We start from the raw sequence: 22490 nt of genomic DNA, 5'->3' as shown, positions 1-22490 counted from the left end.
CCCGGCCGTGTGGAGGGCGTGGCCTAGCGGTCTGATTTCTTGGGAGGCACTGGCAGCCGTGGCTCGGGGAACTGGGCAGAAGTGGTGAGCTATGGCGGCAGCGGTGGCAGCAGCGGCAGCAGTGCGGACCCGGATCCTGCAGGCGAGTGAGGGTGGCGACGAGGGACCATGATGTTAGGAATGGGTCCTTACCGCCCCGTCTCTAAACCATGCTTCTGCGGGACAGACTTTTTGGCCCAGCCCCTTTGCAGACCCTCTTGTACCAGTCCGGTGTGTCCGGTTGTCACTCTGTACTGTCTCTGGCCCTGGATCCAGCCCCAGCTGTCACGCCTGGCTCTCCCTCCTTTTGCTCCCGAGCCTTTCTTTTTCTGGCTCTGGCCCACCCTCCGGTTCAGTGCCTGCTGTCACTCCCTGGCATGTTTTCTCTATCTGATTCCTCCCACGCTCTCCCTTTCACCTCTGCACCAGCCACCTCTGTTCCCCAGAAACTCCCCCTTTTGGACGCCTTTCTCAGAGAACTTTCCTTTAGGAGCGTCCCTTCCCCCACCCAACCTCTGTCCATAATCTGAGGTAAGGGGAGCGGGAGGGGAGCTCGCTAGGTCCCTGCAACTAGGGTCAGTGAAGGAACTCTGAATCGCCTAGAAATGTACCCTAGGTTTTCACATCAAAGGTAGCCATTTGCTAACTGTTTTCACAAACTGTGTTGGCTCCTAGTGTTTTTCACAAGCTCTGGGACAAGTTAAACTTTCTCAAAGTTAACTTTTGGAGGTAAATAAAGGTCATATTGTGCTAATAGTGCTTCATTCGAAGGACTAAATATTTCCTAAACAGGCGGTAGAAAATGAGAGCTTAGGAAGACATGTTCCCAAAGTCAGCTCCTCCATTGCCAACACCCCCCCCCCCCACTCTGCCAAACTGGAAATGGAGTCCTGAACAAGACAGCCTAAGGGCAATTGTGGAACTATGGAAGCTTCAAGCCTGTGATCCCCAGCTTTGTTGACAGTCTTTTGTGAGTTTCCACCTTAGCAGGGACTTAGAACATGAGGCAAGATACTGTTACTGTCAAGATTCATAATCCAGCATTAAGCAACATAGTCTCCTTCTTATTCATCCAGCCTGGGGATGTACTCTATACTGTTGCACTTACAAAAAGTTTTATTTCTGTTCATCAGGTTTCTATAAGTTCTACTGCATTTGTGTGCATGTGTTAGAATATTGCTGGAGTCGCTAAAGGCTCAGGTTTGAATATGCTAATTAATGGTTCAGTGTGGGGAGTGAGTTGGAGACCTTAGAGGGTTGTCATGACTTCACTCCCCTAGGTCAATTCTGGTATCTTTTTCTAGTAACAGGGACAACATTTCCACTCTTCATTTTCTATTACCAACCCCTTAAAATCCTTTATAGAAATTGCCCCACCTCCAATCATGTTACCTATCAGCATGAATCACTGAGAATCTTAGTAGCAGAAACTCTCTTTGCATGCATGTTATTTTTGAAACAAATACTCTTTTTTTTTTTCTTTTTAAAAACCAATTTGAAGAAACCTCTGGACTGACTTGGGAAAAAACCTAAAATAGTTCTTAGACAATTAGGAGTTTCTGTAACGTGACACTCTGATGAAGACTAGTTTAAGTGGGCATGGTGGCATATGTACATAGGCCCAGCAGAAACTGATGCAGGCAAATCTCCCACTTCAAAACCAGTCTGAGAAGGGAACCAGCCAGAGAGCGGGAGGAAGTCAATTGAAAAAAATAAAAAGCAATGCAGTACAACAGCATGCCTGAAAATGCTTTAAAGAAACCCATTAATTTGTAAATGGTTACTAAAAAAAAAAATCAAGAAAAAAAATAATTTCTAAACTAAAAAGTAAAATTGGAAGCTGGAGAGCTAGCTCAAAGATTAAATAAGAGTGCTTACTTCTCTTTAGAGAACTGTGTTCAGTTCTAGCACCTATACTGGGTAGCTCACAACTGTCTGTAACTCCAGCTTTAGGGGCTCTGATGCCTTCTGATCTCCAAGAGTACCATATACACGTTCTGTACACTCACGCACACACACACACAAAAAAAATCTTAACAAAAACAACAACAAAAAACACCCGAGTAATATACTAAGTCCCTACCATTAAAAAGAAAAGAAAAAATAAACAGGAGACAGAAAATTGTCAAAGTTCTGACAGCCATGACTATTAGAGGGCTATCAGAAGAAACTATGAAGGATAAAATTCATGTTTTCAGAGGGGTTTTTTTGTTGTTGTTTTTAACTTTTTTAGGCTTGCATAGGAAGTGATGGGTGAGTTTTCAGTTATTTTAAGTATTCAGCCTATCTTTTTTGTTTGGGGATTGGCAGAACATGACCTAGATTCTCTATGCTTTGTGTAATATTATCCTTCTTAATCAGAGATAAGAAAACCAGTCTTAAAGAAACCCAGTGACCTGCCTCCTTGATTCCATGCTTATCTGTACATTTAACCCAAATCTGCTACTGTCTAGTTTTAAGAATATCTGTGAAGATATGCAATGAAGTAAATTGACTGACACTTCAGATCATTGACCCAAGATCACCTAGGAAGTTATTGATGGAGCTGAGAATTTAGGACTTAGGTCTTGGCATGCCTTTCTTCCTTTGCACCATCCTAGACTTCTTACACATTCACAACTGTGATGCAAGGGAAGTGCCCAGAGCAGTGAGGGACATAGGGAAAGAGTCCCAAACTCAAATTGTCTTATTCAGCACAAGTTTCTAAAAGGGCTGGTTCTGGGTTTGAATGTTGCAAGTCTAGTCTTAGTGAGGAGGAAAAGACAAAGGAAACATCGGGTAGGAAGTTAATAGCTAGAGCAAATGGTTCTCAACCTGTGGGTCATGACCCCTTGGAATTGAACAACCCTTTCACAGGGGTTGCTTATCAGATATTTACATTATGATTCATAATAATAACAAAATTACACCTGGTGCTGGTGGTGCATGCCTTTAATCCAGCACTTGGGAGGCAGAGGCAGGTGGATCTCTGAGTTCAAGGCCAGCCTGGTCTACAGAGCGAGTGCCAGGCTCCAAAGCTACACAGAGAAACCGTGTATCAAAAAACAAAAAAATTAGCAAAATTATAGTTATGGTATAGCAATAAAAATGATTTTATGGGTGGGTGGGGGGTCACCACAACATGAGGAACTATAACAAAGGGTCGCAGTATTAGGAGGGTTGAGAACCACTGGTCTAGAAGTGAAAGTTGGATGCTAGTTTCATCAGTAAGAGTGCTAATGAGTATTTCTTAGGAAAGGCAAAACAGATACAAGGTGTAAACCCTGCAAAATCTACATGGTGATATTTCATTAACGTGAGTGCACTGTCTGTTTTCTCTTCTTTACATGAGGAAGGCTGTGTGGGAGAATACATGAAACAATATTAGTAGCAAATTATTGCTTGTGAGTATTTATCCTTTGCTTCTGCAAAATATTAACAAATCCTCCATCTGTTAGAGGGATTAGGCTAGGGGCAGAGAACACAGTGGTCTAGTGATCTAAAGAGAGAAACATTTAATAATTAAACAAGCTGCTATCCTGTAATGTGGAGTGAAAAAAATGGAAGAATTTGAGTGTTTTGTGAACTCCACAATTAGGCTCTTAGCCCATACTTGAGGTTGAGACTTCCTAGAAAAGATAATGGCCATCTAGAAACCCAAGAGTGTTAAGAATGAGCCAGGCAGGTGAAAGGAAGCAGTGTCAGACAAGATGGGTCGGCATATACAAAAGCCAAGCAGATAGAACCTGTTCAGAAGGCTTGTTCCTTCTGGGGTGAAACAGTATAATGTTCAGCCCTGGAATGCTTAGAGCAGAGAACAAGGAGGAAGTAGCAATCACACTTTGAAACTAGAGAAACGGAAAGAACTATGTGGTCTTTAGAACAGCACCAAGGAAGTTAATCATGATTGCTGCAAGGGCAGCAGGAAGCCATTGAAGGTTTTTTTTTTTTTTTTTTTTTTTTTTTTGATTTGATTTGGTTTTGGAGTTTTGTTTTTTGTTTGTTTTTCTGTTTTGTTTTGCACTGCTAGGAATAGAACACAGGAACTTATACGTGCTAGTTACTTTACTTCTGAGCTACACTCCCAGCCCCATGGAAGTGTTCGGCATAAGTGGGTAGTCTAACCTAATTCTTTTTAGAAAGACCCTCTGAGCTGGGTGTGCAATGCCTGCCTTTAATCCCAGCACTCGGGAGGCAGAGGCAGGCCGATCTCTGTGAGTTCGAGTCGAGCTTGGTCTACAGAGTTAGTTCCAGGACAGGCTCCAAAGCAATACAGAGAAACCCTGTCTCAAAAAAAAAAAAAAAAAAAAAAAAAAACAAAAAACAAAGCAAACAAAAAAACAAACAAAAAAAACTTCTCTTTATGAGAGAGAAACTAAATTCAAAACTGAACATGATGGCATTTTAATCCTAGCACCTGAGGAGGAGCACAGGAGCCTCCTAGCACAGGCAGGAGTTTGAGGCTAGAGTTTCACAGAGAAACCTGTTTCAAAAACAAAAGAAACTAGATTCAGAACATGTAAGGTTGGAAAATATGAGGCTTACTGGAAAGCCACAATTGAAATCAAAATGAGAGGCAGATGGCAGAAATGACAGGGTAAAGAGAGGCTGTGTGTCCAGAGATCGATTGCCAAGATGGGTTTGGCTCACCAATAAGACAAAGGGAGAGGATAGGTGTCATGGTCAGTCAGGTAACAAGGTAGGTGTCATGGTCAGTCAGGTAACAAGATAGGTGTCATGGTCAGTCAGGTAACAAGATAGGTGTCATGGTCAGTCAGGTAACAAGGTAGGTGTCATGGTCAGTCAGGTAACAAGATAGGTGTCATGGTCAGTCAGGTAACAAGGTAGGTGTCATGGTCAGTCAGGTAACAAGGCCCCGTTGCTCGGGTAAGTGGGCTGTGGGAAGTAAAGCAGACTGATGGAAGGCAGGCGAGGGGTTCAGCTTTCCAACATGATCCTAAGAGGAGGTGTGAAAATGGCTACATGGATATTACCTGAAGAGGAAGATTCTGGCTGAGAAGTGCAGGCTTGCGATCTAAAGAGGCCACTGGAGTGTTAGGATCTCTCAAGAACAAAAAGAAAGCAAGCCTAGGACCAAGCCTCGGGCAACTGAGTTAATGGCCAGGAAGAGAAGAATGACCCAGCAAAGGAGATAGGGAATGGATACAACGGTAGAAAGCAGCCTGGGGGCAGGGTTGGAGGTAGCCAAGACACCAGGACAGCACAGAAGACTGTGAACAAGTGAGAGTCATGAACCGAGTCACTTTTGCTGTGAGGTCAAGTCTAAGGACGACTTAGAAGGATATAGGAAGTTACTGATAATTACTCATGAAGGTTGGAGTAGATTAAAGAGTTGATGGGACTTAAGTAAAGATAATTAAAAGAAACCCATTTGACAATATCCAAGATCTCATGGTGAAGATGGAAAACCCTCAACGGTCACTGGGATTTATCTTTGCTCTCAGCTCCCAGGTTCTTGTGACCTGTGACCTCTGGCATACAAATTCAAGGGAGACACCTGTAGTATAGAATAGAAGTGACTCACTCTATTGGTGAACGTGGGTGGTGGCTAAGGGAACTGTTGTCACAAAGCAGTCTCAAGAGGTAAGAGTGAACAGTGGAAAAGAAGCCATGGTCCCAGCTTTCTTTTACTTGAATATTTTTTCAGTCAATTTCATGACATATTTTAGAAATACAATGTGAGATTTAACATTATTATAATTGAGCCTCCCTCCTTAATTCCCTGATTTTTAAAGTAATTTATTTAACTTCATTTTATGTGCATTGCTGTGAAGGTATCAGATCCACTAGACCTGGAGTTACAGACATGGGTGAGCTGCCATGTGGGTGCTGGGAATTGAACCTGGGTCCTCTGGAAAAACAGTCAGTGCTCTTAATCACTGAGCCATCTCCCCAGCCCCAATTCCCTGATTTTTAACCCTACCAAATATCAACATATTACCCTGCCATGGGAAACCTATACCATTTTAACATAGCCTCATTAAAGTGAAATTGAAACAAAATAATCTGTACATATTTAAAATATGTCATTTGGTAAGCCTTAATGCCTGTGACAGTATCACAAAATAATAAAAATATCCATTACCCGAAAACATTCCTTTTAGCTCTTCCTACTATTGTCTCTTTCATCCATGGGTAACTATGGATGATGCTATAGACGAGCTTGTATCACCTAGTTTCATATAAATGAAATCATCTAATGTTTCATCTCATTCTTTTTTTTCCCCTTTGAAACAGAGTCTCACTTGGTAGCCCAGACTGACACTGAATATCTGATCCTTCAGCTTCCTGAAGTGCATCTCCATGCGCAACCATTGCATTTTTGAAACTTCACTATTAGCATATATCCTGTAAAAAAATGGGATCCATTGTGTTATTTTCATACATACGTACTTTGATGATATTATCTAATAGTGAACATTTGAGTCATTAACAAGTTTGGGGCTAGTGAAAGTAAAGATGTTGTGAACATTTGTATTCAAGTACATGTGAATATATATTTACATTATATTACTATTTAATCTGAATTCCCATTGACCATATACAATATTATTTATGGTTTATTACATTAACATTGATTTATAAGACATTCAATGCTTTAGCTTTTAATCCCAGCACTTGGGAGGCAGAGGCAGGAGGATCTCTGTGATTTCAAAACCAGCCTGGTCTACAGAGCTAGTTCCAGGACAGGCTCCAAAGCTACAGAGAAACCCCCCCCCAAAAAAAAAGACATTCAATACTTACTTTAGATAGCATAATAAGTACTTTTGTTAGATTTGTGGTGACTGTATTTTGCAAAGTATGATACAATGATTAAAAAGATTCTTTAAATCAAGACTCCTGGAAATCCAGGACATGATCTTTATGATTATTGTTTCCATGACTGTGTTTCCTCGTTTCTTCTCAGGATTTTCATTTTGTTAAGTGTTGGGGTTTTTGTTTGTTTGTTTTTGGAGATGGTTTCTCTGTGTAGCCCTGGCTGTCCTGTAACTAACTCTGTAGATCAGGCTGGCCTTGAACTCACAGAGGTCTTCCTGCCTCTGCTTCCCTAGGAGTAAAGGCGTGTGCCACCACTACTGCCCAGCATTTACCAGATTTTTGTTTTGTGGAAATAGGGTCTTATTGTGCAGCCATAGCTGACCTGAAACTCATTCTGTAGACCAAGGTTGTCTCCAGCTCACAGAAACTGCCTGTCTGCCTCCTGAGTGCTGGGATGAATATGCCATGACACCTGGCATTTATCAGATATTTTTTAATCCCATAGGTATCTTCAAAAGTAAACACATGGCATCCAGCATCTTCCTTTTCTTCATCATCAGTGGTGAGTATTTTGATTGCTAAAGATGGGCTTCTGAGAAGGAATGTGTAATTTTCAGGCATTTCCTTTTTATACCATTGTGATAAAAATGAGTGAAACTTTTAGTTTGTTTTGCACTTTTTTATTGTTATTTTTTTTTTTTATGTTTGTGGGTGTTTTGCCTGCATGTATGCCTGTGCATCATATGGGCCTATTGCCTTCAGAGTTCAGGAGAGGATGTTGAAGACTCTGAAGCTGGTTACAGATGCTTGTTGAGTGGATGCTGGGAAGGAACCCAAGTTTTGTTCATTTCCAAGCCATCTTCCAGCCCCTTGTTTTGTGTTTTTAAAAACAAGTGTCACGCCATTAGAGAAGCAGAGGCAGGTGAATCTCTGAGTTCAAGGCTAGCCGTGTCTACAGAATGAGTTCAGGACAGCCAGGGCTACACAGAGAAACCCTGTCTCCAAAACAAAACAAAACAAACAAACAACAAACAAACAAAAAACAGGTCTCATTGCTTACCCCCTGGCTTGACTAGAACTCACTATGTAAATTAGACTGGCCTTAACTCCTGCCTCAATTCCTCCCAAGTACTGGGATTACAGATGTGTACCATCATGCACAGAAAAATTTTCTACCTTGGTTTTTTTTTGTCTGTTACTATATCTATCTATCATGTTTTAAATGGTTTCAGTATTGCAAGATATTCTTATAATTACAGGGTTTTGTTTGTTTGTTTGGTTGGTTGTTTTTTTTGTTTGTTTGTTTTTGTTTTTTGTTTTTTGAGACACAGTTTCTCTGTATCTATTTCCTAAGTAGTGAGATGACAGGTGTTTCACCAAGTTCCTTGCTGCTTCCAGAGTTAAAAGTTTGACTCTCTTGGATTATGTTAATTCATCAATCTAATTTATCAATAATTATTGGTATTCCCTTACTATCTTTTTCTTTACTTTTTCTTTTGTTTCTTTTTTCTTCTTCCTGTTTTATTTATTTTTGTTTGTTTGTTTGTTTGTTTTTTTGAGACAGGGTTTCTCTGTATTGCTTTGGAGCCTGTCCTGGAACTTGCTCTGTAGACTAGGCTGGCCTCGAACTCACAGAGATTCATCTACCTCTGCCTCCCAAGTGCTGTGATTAAAGGCATGCACCACAAACACCTTGTTTAATTATAGTTTTTAATGACTGCATAACATTCCATCCTGTGTATATAACTCAATTTTCTTCATGTAATATTTAGTGTGCTTCAGTTTTTCAATAGTGTAAAATAAACATTCATATATATATACATATATATGTATATATGTATATATATATATTAATTCTTGGGCTGGAAAGATGACTTAGTGGTTAAGAGCATTGACTGCTTTTTCTGGAGGTCCCGAGTTCAATTCCCAGCAACCACATGGTGGCTCACAACCATCTACAGTGGGATCTGATACCCTCTTCTGGAATAAAGGCATACATTCAGATAGAGCACTCATATACATAAAATAAATTAAAATCGCTAAATATACTCTTGGATTATTTTTGTCTTGAACTTTACTTTCATAAGGTATAACTATTTTTATTGCTATTGTAAGCTTAAATTTTTGGTGAGGAAAGGGCTAGAGAGATGGCTGGGCAAGTAGATCCAGTTATCCACCAGGATTCTTCTCACAGAAAGAGAAAGAGAAGCAAAACGATATTAAAATTTTTTTTGGTGTGTGTGTGTGTTTTTTTTTCCCTCTAGCCAACTGTAAAACTCTTCATTGATGGGAAATTTGTTGAATCCAAAAGTGACAAATGGATTGACATCCACAACCCAGTAAGCAAAACTTTTTTGGGACTTAAACTTACTAGCCTAGAACTTTGGGAGCAAGGGATAAGGGGGGGCTTGTGGCTCTGCCACAAAGCCAGTGTTGTCCTAGTGAGTGGGTCAATGTGGGGAAGGTGAGGCACTGGCAATATGTGATGGCTTCTTTTCAGGCTACCAATGAGGTCATCGGTCGGGTCCCTCAGTCCACCAAAGCTGAAATGGATGCAGCTGTTGCTGCCTGCAAACGCGCTTTCCCTGCATGGGCAGACACATCCATTTTAAGCCGTCAGCAGGTCCTGCTCCGCTATCAACAACTTATTAAAGAAAACCTGGTAAGAAATTTGAGTAGCTTTCTAGCCTGTTTCCTACGGTATTTTTGTTGGTTACCTTTCCAAAGACTCGTTGAGCTGTCCTCTCTAACTCTACAGTACAGGAGGACACTGATCATGACCTTTCACCCATGAGGTCTCTCAGTTTTGCTTGTCCTTGAAGGAAAATAGGGGCTGGGTGTAGGGCTCAGTAGTAGAATGTGTGCTAAGTGAACATGACCAAGACCCCAGATTCAGCCTGGCATGATGGTTCATACCTGTAACTCCAGCACTTGGGAGGTGGAGGCATGAGGATCATGAGTTCAAGGCCAGCCTCAACTACAAAGTAAGTTTGAGGCTAGCCTTGCTACATGAGACCCTGTCTCAAAAAAAAAAAAAAAAATCAACAAATCATGATGTATATCCCCAATACCAAGAAATAAATGAGCATCCTTGGATTAGTTTCTACTTCTATGTTTTCTCTGTAGAAAGAAATTGCCAAGTTAATCACATTGGAACAAGGGAAGACTCTAGCTGATGCTGAAGGAGATGTATTCCGAGGCCTTCGTAAGCTGGGAGCCCCCATGTGACTTGTGGGAGAGGTCAAAAGAAAATGGGAGACATATCCCGGAATGGGGAGGTTGATTCTTTCTTATGTAGATTTTGCTATCCTGTAGTAACTCTTCCTTCCTTCCTTCCTTCCTTCCTTCCTTCCTTTCTTCCTTTTTCTTTCTTTTTTTTGTCTTTGTTTTCATTTTTTTTGTAACAGGTTTTCTTGTGAGCCACCAACCAACTCCCATATCATAACACAGAGAGTTATTATTAGTTATAAATGCTCGACCTTATCTTATACTTGTCCCAATAGCTCTTATAACTTAATTTAAACTGTTTCTCTTCATCTAAATTTTGCCTTGGAACTTTTTACCTTTTTCTTTATTCTGTATGTCCTACTCCATATATGCTAAGCCTGCGGATCTCCCTCATTCTCTTCTCCTCTCTCTCTCTGTCTCTCTCTCTTTCTGTCTCCATACTATATATCCCCAGCCTAGATTTCTCTTCCTACTTACTCTCTGTCCACCTAGCTATTGGCTGTTTAACTTTTTATTAGACCAATCAGGTGCCTTAGGCAGGCAAAGCAACACACCACTAAGCAAATGCTGCATAAACAGATGTAACACAAGCCTGATGTTGGTGGCATGCCTTACCTTTAATCCTAGCACTTGGCAGGCAGAGGGGCAGGTGGGTCTCTATGATTTTTGAGGCCAGCCTGGTCTACAGAGCTAGTTGCAGAACAGCCCAGGCTACACAAAGAAACCCTGTCTTGGAAAAAACAAACATATGTAACACATCTTTACATTGTTTAACAAAGACAGCATAAACAAACGTAACACTCCTTTACATAGTTAAAGAAATATTCCACAACTGCCTTGCAACTTATTAGGTAGCCAAGGCTAGCTCTGACCCATGGTCCTCCTACCTCAGCCTTCCAAGTGCTAGAATTAAAGGTGTGTATTACCACACCCAGCAATACTCGTTAGGTACCTTTAAGACTAATATATTGGGTTTGGGTTTTTTTTTTTTTTTTTAAACTCAAATGATGTTTCAGAACAAATGTGCATCTCACTGTCTTTCTTACCCACTCAGAGAATTAGTTTATTTAATCTTCCCACATGGAAGCACAAATCCCTGTCATTGGTCTGACCCACCCTTATTCTCAGGACTGAATAAAAGCATAACAAAGATAAGTAGTATTCAGCCTTCATCTTCTCTCTTGCAGAGGTGGTTGAGCATGCCTGTAGTGTCACATCCCTCCTGATGGGAGAGACCATGCCATCTATCACCAAAGACATGGACCTTTACTCCTACCGTCTGCCTCTGGGTGTGTGTGCAGGCATTGCACCCTTTAATTTCCCTGCCATGATCCCCCTTTGGATGTTTCCCATGGCTATAGTTTGTGGAAATACTTTCCTAATGAAACCGTCAGAGCGAGTGCCTGGAGCAACCATGCTTCTTGCTAAATTGTTTCAGGACTCTGGTACCCCTGATGGAGCACTGAATATCATCCATGGGCAGCATGAAGGTAACTTTTTTATGTGGCTACTTACCTGGCTCCCAAAGAAATTAAGGTGTTCAGTATTGATTGGTAATTGTTTTTTCTAAGACAGGGTTTCTCTGTGTAGCTTTGGAGCCTATCCTGGCACTCGTTTTGTAGACCAGGCTGGCCTCAAACTCACAGAGATCCTCCTGTCTTTGCCTCTTGACTGCTAGGATTAAAGGCGTGAGCCACCATCATCCAGCTTGGTAATTTTAATGTTTGTTTATGTATATGTGATTCTTTGTGTCTGCCACATATGTGTGGGTACCCATGGGGGCCAGATCTGGGCAATGGATCTCCTGCAATTGGAGTTACAGATGTTTGTGAGGTGCCCAGTGTGGGTACAGAGACCTGAGTTCATATCCTCATATTCTTAACCACTGAGCCATCTCTCCAGCTCTGTAATTGGGGATTTTAGGATGAGGAAATTCGCAAGGAAGGATTTACCTCTGTGTTTTAAAGTCATGTTTCCTGACCATCTTGCCATCTGGATGAACTAAAGTAACTAACTAAGGAGGAGCAGTGTTTCTTCTCCTATACTATACTCTAGGACACCAGAAAAATGAATTAAAACCGGACAAAGATTAAAGAGAAAGTTTATCTTCTTCTTTAAAACCTCAACAATCCTTTAAGGAAGGCACTATTTTTCATCTTACCAGAGAAAATAGAGGCAGAGTGCAATTAAATCATATGCTCTAGGTAACACTGCCAGAAACTAGGAAAATTAGGTTATGTCTATCCAGGAAGGTTGGCTCTGGTTCTTACTTTTAAACATTGGGTCCTATTCATATACCTCTTGGATGAAGGTCTAAGTGTCTGAGAATCTTAGACATAGTACATTCTTGAAGGATAAAATAAAAATGTCAAGTTTTGAAAGAGTGTTATTTTATTTGATGAAAATAAAAATTGTAGCCTTAGCTACACCTTTAATCCCAGCACTCAGGCGGCAGAGGCAAGTGGATGTGTGTGAGTTTGAAGCCACCCTGGTCTACAGGAGCTAGTTCCAGGACAGCCAAAGATAGAGCCTTTGTTTCAAAAAAACCAAAACCAGATTTTGAGAGAGAGAGAGAGGAACCTTTTGGGCTGTCAAAACAGAGCAGCATGTAAAGGCATTTGGCAAGTAAGCAAGATTCCTTGGAACTCATGTGGCAGGAGAAAACCAATTCCACAAAGCTGCCCTCTGATGTCTACATGCACAGAGGGACATACATCATCATCATCATCACACACACATACAATAATAAAGTTTAGAAAAACTGTGGCTTTCAGAGATTAACGTGTTTCTAAAATATTCATGAATAAATCAATTAAGTAGAATTTATAAATTAAAAATGGTTGTGGTGGCACATGATTATAAAACCAGGATTTGGGAGACAGAAGCAAGTGGATCTCTGAGTTTGAGACCAGCCTGGTCTAGTGAGTTCCAGGCCAGCCAGGGCTACATAGTGAGGTCATGTCTCAAAACAAAAACAAAATTGTAATTTCATTAGAGAAATAAGAGCACATCACAGTGGTATATCCATGTAGAAATGTATGAATTTTAATTCACAGTCTGAGGGAAAGAGAGAATTGTGTTGATAAGACTATGGGCTTTTATTCTTTTTGGTAATTATTTATTTCCTTTTTAAAGCTGTCAATTTTATTTGCGATCATCCAGACATCAAAGCAATCAGCTTTGTGGGCTCCAACCAGGCAGGAGAGTACATCTTTGAAAGAGGGTCAAGAAATGGCAAGAGGGTTCAAGCCAATATGGTAACTCCTCATTTCTTTTGCTCCTCAAAATTTGCTGAATATGTAAGATCTAGGGATTGTCCTCAGTAGACAGGTCACTCATCCCATGTCCCCTGAAGGCCAGTATTTGTCATTTCATCCTGAACATCTTCTCCTGTAGTCTCTGAACCTTGTGAAGTTTTATTGTTATAGTGATCATCTTTTATCATAAACAGTTAATCTTGGTGACCAAGGGCATAATCCTCCTCATAAATGTTGCTTGAATTCTTTAGTATTCGGCATTATCAGCCAAATTTTTGTTTCTAGACCTTGTTATACCTTAATGTACCCTAACTACTAATCATATGGCTTAAAAATATGACAAAGGTATGGTTATCCCTGAGTTTATTTCATCTTTACAACAGTTTATTAAGGAATTGGAAAGGCTCTGGTTCGTATTTCCTCATATAATGCATAGTTTACTTTTGTATTCTAATATTTTTTGTTTTGTTTCAGTATTTTGAGACAAGGTTTTTCTGTGTAGCCCTGGCTGTCCTGAAACACACTCTGTAGACCATGCTGGCCTCAAACTCAGAAATCCACCAGCCTCTGCCTCCCAAACACTGGGATTAAACCACTGCCCAGCTTCTGTCAACTGGAAAAGTAACAACCCCTCCCTGCCACCACCATCTTGTAAATGGTTTTGACCTAAATCAATATCAGTTTCCCAAGGAAATTAAAATAACATGGAACCCTGTTTAGTATTGCTTATATTTCAGCAGTATTAAAAATTATCTCTGGCCTATTCTACAGAGTGAATTCAATACTAGCTTTGGCAACTAAGTGAGACTCTATCTCAAATAAAATGTTTAAAAAGAGAGATACCTCAGTGGCTGACATTTCCTTGCCATGCATGACACCTAGGTTTAATTCCCAATACTGCAAAATTTAAAAATTTAAAAAATCTTTGTTCAAAACAAGTCTTTCTTCCTTAAATTCTCATTTCATATGTGTGTGTGTGTGTGTGTGTGTGTGTGTGTGTGTGTATGAATGATTCTTTGCTTAAGTTTTTTGGCTTAACTTAGCTAAGACGACCTGTGTACTTTCTGCATTTCTTTAGGGAGCCAAAAACCACGGAGTAGTCATGCCAGATGCCAATAAGGAAAATACCCTAAACCAGCTGGTCGGGGCTGCATTTGGAGCTGCTGGCCAACGCTGCATGGCTCTTTCAACAGCCATCCTTGTTGGAGAAGCTAAAAAGTGGCTGCCGGAGCTGGTGGAGCGTGCCAAAAACCTGCGAGTGAATGCAGGTAATTAATCGGTCACCTGCCAGGTAGCTGTAGACGTTGCTTCTGTGGCATTAACCTCTTATTTAGCATTGGCCTTGCCCAGGGAAGCAGCTGTGTATACTTCTACCATTGCCTCTCTTTAGCTCTACTTGTCATTCCGTTATTTCAGCAGGTAGATTTTGTGTTGGTAACAACCTTAGACATTTCTTGTTTTATAGGGGACCAGCCCGGAGCTGATCTTGGCCCTCTGATCACCCCTGCAGCCAAAGAGCGAGTCTGCAGTCTGATTGACAGTGGAACAAAAGAGGGAGCTTCCATCCTTCTGGATGGGCGAAAAATTAAAGTCAAAGGCTATGAAAATGGTAACTTTGTTGGACCAACCATCATCTCCAATGTCAAGGTAAACAACTCTGGATTATTTTACTAATGCAAGAAATGAAAACACCCTAGAGGCTATGGAGAAGGTACTTGAATAACTCTTGCCAGGATTGCTTGGTTATTCTGTCTGAAAGCTACATAAGTCTTCCTGACTTCCAACCAGAGTTCTTTTCGCTTTATGGTACATGCCCTGCTTTGCTTTCTATGGCTGTGATAAAACATGACTAACGCTACTTAGGGGAAAAGGGGTGTACCTGATCACAGTCAGTCACTGAGGGAACTCAGGATAGGAGCTCATACAGGAGTCTGGAGGCAGAAACTGAAGCAGGAAGGCTGCCTACAGGCTTGATCCCCATGGATAGTTCACCTTGATTTTATATACAATACAGAGCCACTTGCCCCGGGATGGCACCACCAGAAGTGGGCTTGGCCCTCTGCCACCAATTAGTAACCAAGAAAATAGGACACAGAATGGGGGCATTTCGTCAGTTAAGGTTCCTCATCCCAGGTGACTGGGCTATATCAAGATGACTCAAAACCAACCAGGACATCAGACTCTCCCTGGGTAAAGATCCTCAGCTTTGCAGAGATGCAGTCTCTGTCATAGTTACTCTGGTGTAGAGTATAAAATCAACCACACATGGATGGCTGTGTTCCAGTAAAATTGTATTTATGGACACACATTTGCATTTTATAAATTTATGTCATGAATAGTCCTCTGAATGTTTTCCTAACCATTAAAGAAAGGTAAAAACTATTCCTGGCTTGTGGCTGTATTAGAACAAATAGCTGCCACATTTGGCCTACAAGCAGGAGTTAAAACCCTTTACATTGCCTTTTCCCACTTGCTCATAGCTATTCCAGTGTTCCAATCGATGCATTAACTACCCAGTATTCATAGTTAATTTCCTCTTTACCCAAAAGTTAACTTCCTCTTTACCAGAATGAAACAAATGAAAAAGAAATCATCTACTAATTTTTATTGATCAGAGTTTGAAAGTCTCTTAGCTAAAGTTCATGATTAAATTAAGGCAACTTTTTTGTTGTATGTCTTCACTAATCCTGGAAGATAATAGGTTGAAGTTTTTTTGTCACAGAATTGCAGGGGAAAAACTTACTGACTAGATGCAATGGTGAAAGATGTTTTGAATGTTTAACTAGAACCCAGTATCAAAATTGGAGAGGTATTTGGAAGCAAAGGAATGAGTGAGAATGGATAGTTACAGAACATTCGCAAGGAGTTTCTTTCTTTTTGTTTTGTTGGGGATTTTTTGTTTGTTTGTTTTTTGTTTTTTGTTGTTGTTTGTTTTTTGGTGTTTTGTTTTGTTTTTCAAGACAGGGTTTCTCTGTGTAGCTTTGAGACCAGGCTGGCCTAGAACTCACCAAGATCTGTCTGCCTCTGCCTCCCAAGGTGTATGCCACCACCACCTAGCTAGCCCAGTCTCAAAAAAAAAAAAACCAAAAAACAAACTTGTCATGTAACTTTCATTAACAACTTATGAAACAAGTTGTACAGGTATTAAAAAAAAGGGCTGGTAGGACCCGGAAAGATGGCTCAGAGGTTAAGAACACTGGCTACTCTTCCAGAGGTCCAGAGTTCTATTCCCAGCAACCATCTATAGTGAGATCCCGTGCCCTCTTCTGGCCTGCAGATGTACATGCAGGCAGAACGCTGCATATATAATAAATTTCTTAAAAAGCTGGTGATGGCTCTTGAATGTGAAAAGGGAGTCCTAAGAAAAGCAAAGAATGCAAGAATTTCAAGTTAGTTGTTGTATGGTGGGACACAAGTAAGAAAATATGGAAGATTAGTAGCTCGAAAGCTGCTTGTGGAGACAATGGGTCAGAATGCTAAAAAAGCATAAAGTACTCCATTCAAAAAGCTGACTTCTTTTCTGGATCCATCTCTCCTGACAGCCAAGTATGACCTGCTACAAAGAGGAGATTTTTGGTCCAGTCCTTGTGGTTCTGGAGACGGAGACACTGGACGAGGCCATCAAGATTGTCAATGACAACCCGTATGGAAACGGAACTGCCATCTTCACCACCAATGGGGCCACTGCACGGAAATATTCTCACATGGTGGATGTCGGACAGGTTTGTGAATGCAATTTTTGAAGGTCCTTACAGCTAGAAGGAGGAATCAGTAAACAGCCATCAGTCAACTGCAACTTGTTTGAAGACTGCACCTTTAATTGCCCATAATTCCCCATTCCTTCCTCAGGAATGAAAGTTCTTAGGGTGGAGCAAAGGGTGCAAGATTACTTAGAATTGTTATCTCCAAAAACCAAAAACCAAACAAACTCTACAATCTAAAAAACAAAAAGTAAAATTGGCCTCCGCTGTCTATGTGCTTCTACATGGACGCTCTGTGGTTTGGGCCTGTTCATCAGTACTTCATGTGCATTCCTTCTTTCTAGGTGGGCGTGAATGTCCCCATTCCAGTGCCTTTGCCAATGTTTTCCTTCACCGGCTCTCGATCTTCCTTCAGGGGAGACACCAATTTCTATGGCAAACAGGTAACTGTTGAGTTGGAATTCTCTTTTCCTTTGAGAAACTGTCTTGAACATATTCAGAGCAAGATTACATAAGGACTGGCTGGCATCGGCTATGGAGTCATCTTTTCTGCTCTATTTCTCAGGCTCCTAAAAAAGGATTTAAAAGTTAACAAAATTTTGTCAAACCTGTCTCTTCATGGGTAACCCAAGGCAATGGGTTTTGAGGAACGAGCATAAGGAAACCAAAATCTTTGTATAGATCATTTCTTTTTCCTGTGACCCTCTGTCCTCTGAATACTATCCATTTATCATGTCTTACCTTAAGGATCTTCAAGTATATTTTTCTATAAGAAATTATACATATATTAGGTGAGATGGGATAGAACATAGGTCTTATTTAGAAGTGGATCTGCACACTATTTTAGGTTTGCAACTTTATATAGACAGCACATTATCACTCACTACTAGAAATTGTTGAATACCAGTGGCTTTGCCATGTTACTTCAGTTTCTCCTTACCACACTGATAAAAGGTGAGCTTATATCATAGACAAGGCTCAAGGTTAAGCTATAGTAAAGGGTAGAAGCAGGATTTGAGCAAAGTCTGTTGGCTTTGCTGCATAGTCAGCTCTGAAATAGAGTGGCCTGAAAACTTAACAAGATTACATTGTTCAGTTTGTCTACTCTTATGCTTAAAATTCTAACTTCAGTATATTAATGTTATATAAGGTTTGACTGTTTAGTATGTGACAGGTATTATGCTAAGTTTTTTTTATTATTTAATCTTTGTGTGAGAGGTGGGGAGGGTGGGATCCATGCAGAGGTCAGAGGACAAATTGGAAGTTGATCCTTGCTGTCTTGACTCCTTGTCGTTTGCCACACCAGCTCTTTGTTGTGGCCCTTGAGCTGGCAGAGTCTCCTATCTCTCCCTCCCATCTCACCACACAGGGTCCCTAAAGCCTGCTACTGCACCTGACTTGTACATGGGCTCTGGGAATTTGAACTCAGGTCCTAAAGTGGTACTGTTTTTCCCACAAAGACTCGTGTACTTTGGGGGACATGGCCTTATATATCCTAAGGTGGTCTCCAACTAACTGTTGTAGCTAAGGATGATCCTCCTGCCTCTACCTCTTGAATCTTGGAATTACAGGCATGTATTACCATGCCTGGTTTATTCCATGTTAGAGACGGAATTCAGGGCTTCATGCATATTGGACAAGTATTCTACCAACTGAGCTATATCCCAGCCCCATAAATGTGGTTTTTATTTTGGAGGGGGGGGTTCTTTTAATTTTGTCTGTGTGTGTGTGTTGCCTATTTATGTATGTGTGTGTGTGTGTGTGTGTGTGTGTGTGTACTGTGTGTGACTGATTCCCTCAGAGGCCAGAAGGGAATGTTGGATTCCCTAGAACTGGAGTTGCAGGTGATCGTGAGCTGCCAAGTGGGTGCTGGGAATCCAACCTGAGTCCCCTGCACAAGCAGAGGTGTTCTTAATAGCTGAGCCATCTCTCTACATGCCCATAAATGTTTAAGTGTTTTAGGTAGACTATCCCATGAACCTTGGACTTTGTGGCATCAATTATTCAAACATTAATGTAAAGTTATGTACTCCTGGGCGTATAAGCTGACTCTTCTTCTGTCTCTTTTAGGGCATCCAGTTTTACACTCAGCTAAAGACTATCACATCTCAGTGGAAAGAAGAGGATGCTACTCTTTCCTCACCTGCTGTAGTCATGCCCACCATGGGGCGTTGAGAACAAGTTCTTCGAGACTCAGTCCAACCAGAGTAATTTCCCATCACTCTTGGCCACCCTCACTTGCCATCTTTGCTCAAATCAGATCCATGAGAATGGAATATATTGCAGCTAAACTTTCTCAGAACTGTCAGTTCCTTCAAACTAATAGGGAGACTGCAGGGAAACACTAATGCCAGGTCTGCACTTGCTCTTCATGCATCTGATCTGGATGTGAAGTGTTTACCTGGACTGAGAGCTTAGAACCATCTTCTAACAGTTCACTACTTCTAATGACTTGGAGGGCAATGTCAGCATAGGGACAGATCTTCCAGTAAATAGAAGGTTTCTTGAATAGGGAAGTAGGATAGAAACAGTTCACCCTCTGCTTGAGCCTCAAACACAGCCCTCCATCGAGTCCCACACTACAAAGATGTAACCTATTTTTACTCATCCCCACATTGTGACAACTGCTTCTTTTCTGCTCAGTGCCACCTTCTTCTTGTTTTGATTCTACCACTACTTAATTCTATCACTGTTCATGTTCTTTTCTTAAAATACTTCTCAGATACCTCAGGATGCAAGTGACATGTTAGCTTTTCATTATGTGTGCCATTTTTCATGGTTTGCTTTAGCAATCAGTAATCCATTAATTCACATGCAAAGATTCCTTAGAAAACTTATTTCACAAGTTGTTTTTGACCCAGAAATCAAAGAATGTTCCAATCATGAAAGTGGGTAAAACACTTTGCCTTAAGCAAGCCTAACCTATTATTATTTGCCAAAATTTATGTTATTCTCTCTATTGCCAGCAGTTCTCATCAGCTGTTACTTTTAATGAAAGATCTTTTCATATAGCATAATTGATTGGGTTACAAGAAACTTAAGTTCATGCTTTGACAGTGCCACCACTTGCTTCTCTGATGCTGTAACCCTGAAGTCAGAGGAGGCTGATGTGCTGACCAGAGTAGTTTCTGTCTGTCTGTTTACCCTGTCTGAAGCCTGGTTTTCTGAACTAGATGGCTGCTGGCTCTGCTAGCTGAATCTCCAGTGCATAGTGACATGTGGTAATGGTCATTCACTACACTACTCTGTACAGTCACATGGACAGAGCTGCTCTAGTCCATCAGCTTAGCTGGTGAGTTAAAATAAAGGTGGTGATTCTAAGGTTATTAGAGTATTCACCTCTGGTAGGATTCAGAGCCTTCAGTCATAAACAAAACACAACTCTTTTTTTTTTTTTTTCCATCCTAAAGCCAAGTAGAAATTTGTAGTTTGTGATTACAATACCCTTTGTTTTCTTATAAAACACAGTTCATACCTAATTCAATCCAATAATTTTGGGAAATTCCAAGTAGAATTTAGTCACAAAAACTCCTAACATTTTCCTTAGATATGAAGGAAGTTACCTTTTAAAAACACTGACTGATCAGAACTGTGTCACTCTAATTAGAATCAACTGATCTGGCCAGCTGCCTGTGCTCAAAGAGATTCTTGTTTCTTAGATGAAATCTACCATCATATTCAGGTTAGTGTCACTGAAACAGAAAGCCACAATTTTCCCTTTTTGTTCTTTTATGGCCTCATCTGAATTTTGTCAGATTGTGTACTAATGATGAATGACCACGTACAAATAAAAAGCCCTTGGGGGAAAAAACGGTCTTTTCCTTCCTTTGTTCTCTAGGTTATAGTGATTTGTGGTTCTGACCTATCCTCAAAGCCAAGAATTGCAAAGATTGTATGTCTATGCTTCTATAAAAGACAGGGTGCCTAGGGGTAGCTCCACAGGAAGGCACAAGGGTTAATCACCAGCCCCGACAACAGTAGTAATGAAATACATGTTTTAACTAAGCTACCGATTTCAAAAAGGAATCTATAGTTTCTCCAGATACAGATAATATGCTGCCTTATTAGTATGTACTTTGTTATAAACTTTTCTATGATCTTTCCTTAAGAGTTGTTTAGGTAGTAGAGAACTGTGAACTATCAAGAAGCCACATAGTGAAAGGTACCAGTGGTATACTATCTGACTAGATAGCAGATTCCTTACTGTGTTAGAGTCCTGTAATCCTTTAGGAGTAACACCTGGTGACATAATTTTACTGGAGTCTGATACTGGAGCTTGCTGGGTGATGAAGGTTTGGTCTGGAAGATTAGTTTCATCCCTATAATAACAAAATAGTGCTGTCAACAGTCATGCATAGAATTTGGTTCAAAACAATAGACTTGGCTAAATCATTCTCATTTAACTCGGGCTATAAAATATCCACAAGGGACTCTGTGATCAGGATTTTATTCATAGCTCTAGCAGGAAAAAATCTTACCCATTTTCTTTCATCTCTCCACTGTCAGAAACATGGTCTGGAACAGGAGGCTTCGAACTCTGATTGTATTTCCTATCATGGATAAACATCAGCAGACAAATGAGGCAATGTCTCTTTGTGCCTTCCTATTTCAATACCCTTAAAATGCTGAGTCAAATTTCAGCTGGATAAGGTTTTCATTTTTAGAATGAGTTTTATACACATATATGCATATAGAGTTTATTTTTGTTTTGTTTTGCTTGTTTGTTTGTTTTTGGTTTTTCAAGACAGGGTTTCTCTGTGTAACAGACCTGGCTGTCCTGGAACTCTCTCTGTAGACTATGCTGGCCTGGTCACAGAAATCTGCCTGCCTCTGCCTCCCAAGTGCTGGGGTTAAATACTTGTGCCACCACTGCCTGGCTAAGATATGATGTACTAAGTAATAGAATATAATCTTAAAGTTGAGACATGTTGAATTCAAGAAACAAATATTTATGGAGATAACTATAATGAAGGTACTCATGAAAAGTGGTTAATGCCTAATAGCTGAACAAAGGAACTGATCAAACACCTGGCAAAGCTGTCTTCCCACAAATGAACCACATGGAACTAGGAAGATGGGTCAGTGTTTAAGAGTACTTGCTGAGAAAGCAAGAAGACATGAGTTCAAATCTAGCATTTGGAGGGGGACACAGGTAGATCCTGGGAACTAAACAACAAAAAAAGAATTTATGTCAAGTGAATGGCTTTTAGTGGTTTTGAGATAGGGAGATAACCGAGTATGGCCCTGAACTCCTGATCCTCCCACTTCCACCTCTGGAGGTGAGAGGAATATATAAATATGAAGGTATGAAGACCTAGATTAGGGATTCTGCCTTCATTGTGAGGCTTAAGAAAGGTCTAACAAAGGGAAAGCTTGAGCTAATATCCAAGGTTAACTTAACAGAAAGAGAGGACGTGTCTGCAGGGCATGTAGACACAGAACAGTTAGGCAGTGGTGGCAGGCCCAGCATACTTCAGAAAGTGTAGGGTGATAAACAGGAGATGGA

The 22490-nt window shown here is 40.6% G+C and overlaps 2 protein-coding genes across 2 annotated transcripts in view; one reads left to right on the top strand and one right to left on the bottom strand.

Annotated features, from left to right (window-relative positions):
• The first annotated feature begins 55 nt into the window (after positions 1–55).
• Positions 56–20795, top strand: Aldh6a1 (aldehyde dehydrogenase 6 family member A1). The gene is made up of 12 exons (XM_051196329.1): positions 56–142; positions 7304–7360; positions 9063–9137; positions 9299–9460; positions 9925–10003; positions 11214–11516; positions 13162–13283; positions 14362–14551; positions 14749–14930; positions 16826–17005; positions 17329–17427; positions 19055–20795. The coding sequence occupies exons 1-12, from the start codon at positions 92–94 to the stop codon at positions 19157–19159; spliced, it is 1605 nt and encodes a 534-aa protein (XP_051052286.1). The 5' UTR covers positions 56–91; the 3' UTR covers positions 19160–20795.
• Positions 19329–22490, bottom strand: part of Bbof1 (basal body orientation factor 1) — a 22285-nt gene continuing 19123 nt past the window's right edge. Inside the window, exons 9-11 of the mRNA XM_051196160.1 lie at positions 21463–21534; positions 21189–21303; positions 19329–19487 (exon numbers count right to left, since the gene is read on the bottom strand). Of these exons, the coding sequence (XP_051052117.1) occupies positions 19329–19487; positions 21189–21303; positions 21463–21534 (346 nt within the window). The remainder of the gene's footprint in view (positions 19488–21188; positions 21304–21462; positions 21535–22490) is intronic.

This window comes from Phodopus roborovskii, unplaced genomic scaffold (genome assembly GCF_943737965.1).
Source record: "Phodopus roborovskii unplaced genomic scaffold, PHOROB, whole genome shotgun sequence".
Taxonomy (NCBI): Eukaryota; Metazoa; Chordata; class Mammalia; order Rodentia; family Cricetidae; genus Phodopus; species Phodopus roborovskii.
Note: the sequence above shows the minus strand (reverse complement) of the source record. Positions and strands in the feature narration are given on the sequence as shown.

Coding starts and splice junctions, on each gene's coding strand:
- Aldh6a1 (XM_051196329.1), top strand. CDS start 92: ATGGCGGCAGCGGTGGCAGCAGCGGCAGCAGTGCGGACCCGGATCCTG. Junction 9,138..9,298: donor GGATTGACATCCACAACCCA/GTAAGCAAAACT, acceptor GCTTCTTTTCAG/GCTACCAATGAGGTCATCGG. Junction 14,552..14,748: donor AAACCTGCGAGTGAATGCAG/GTAATTAATCGG, acceptor CTTGTTTTATAG/GGGACCAGCCCGGAGCTGAT.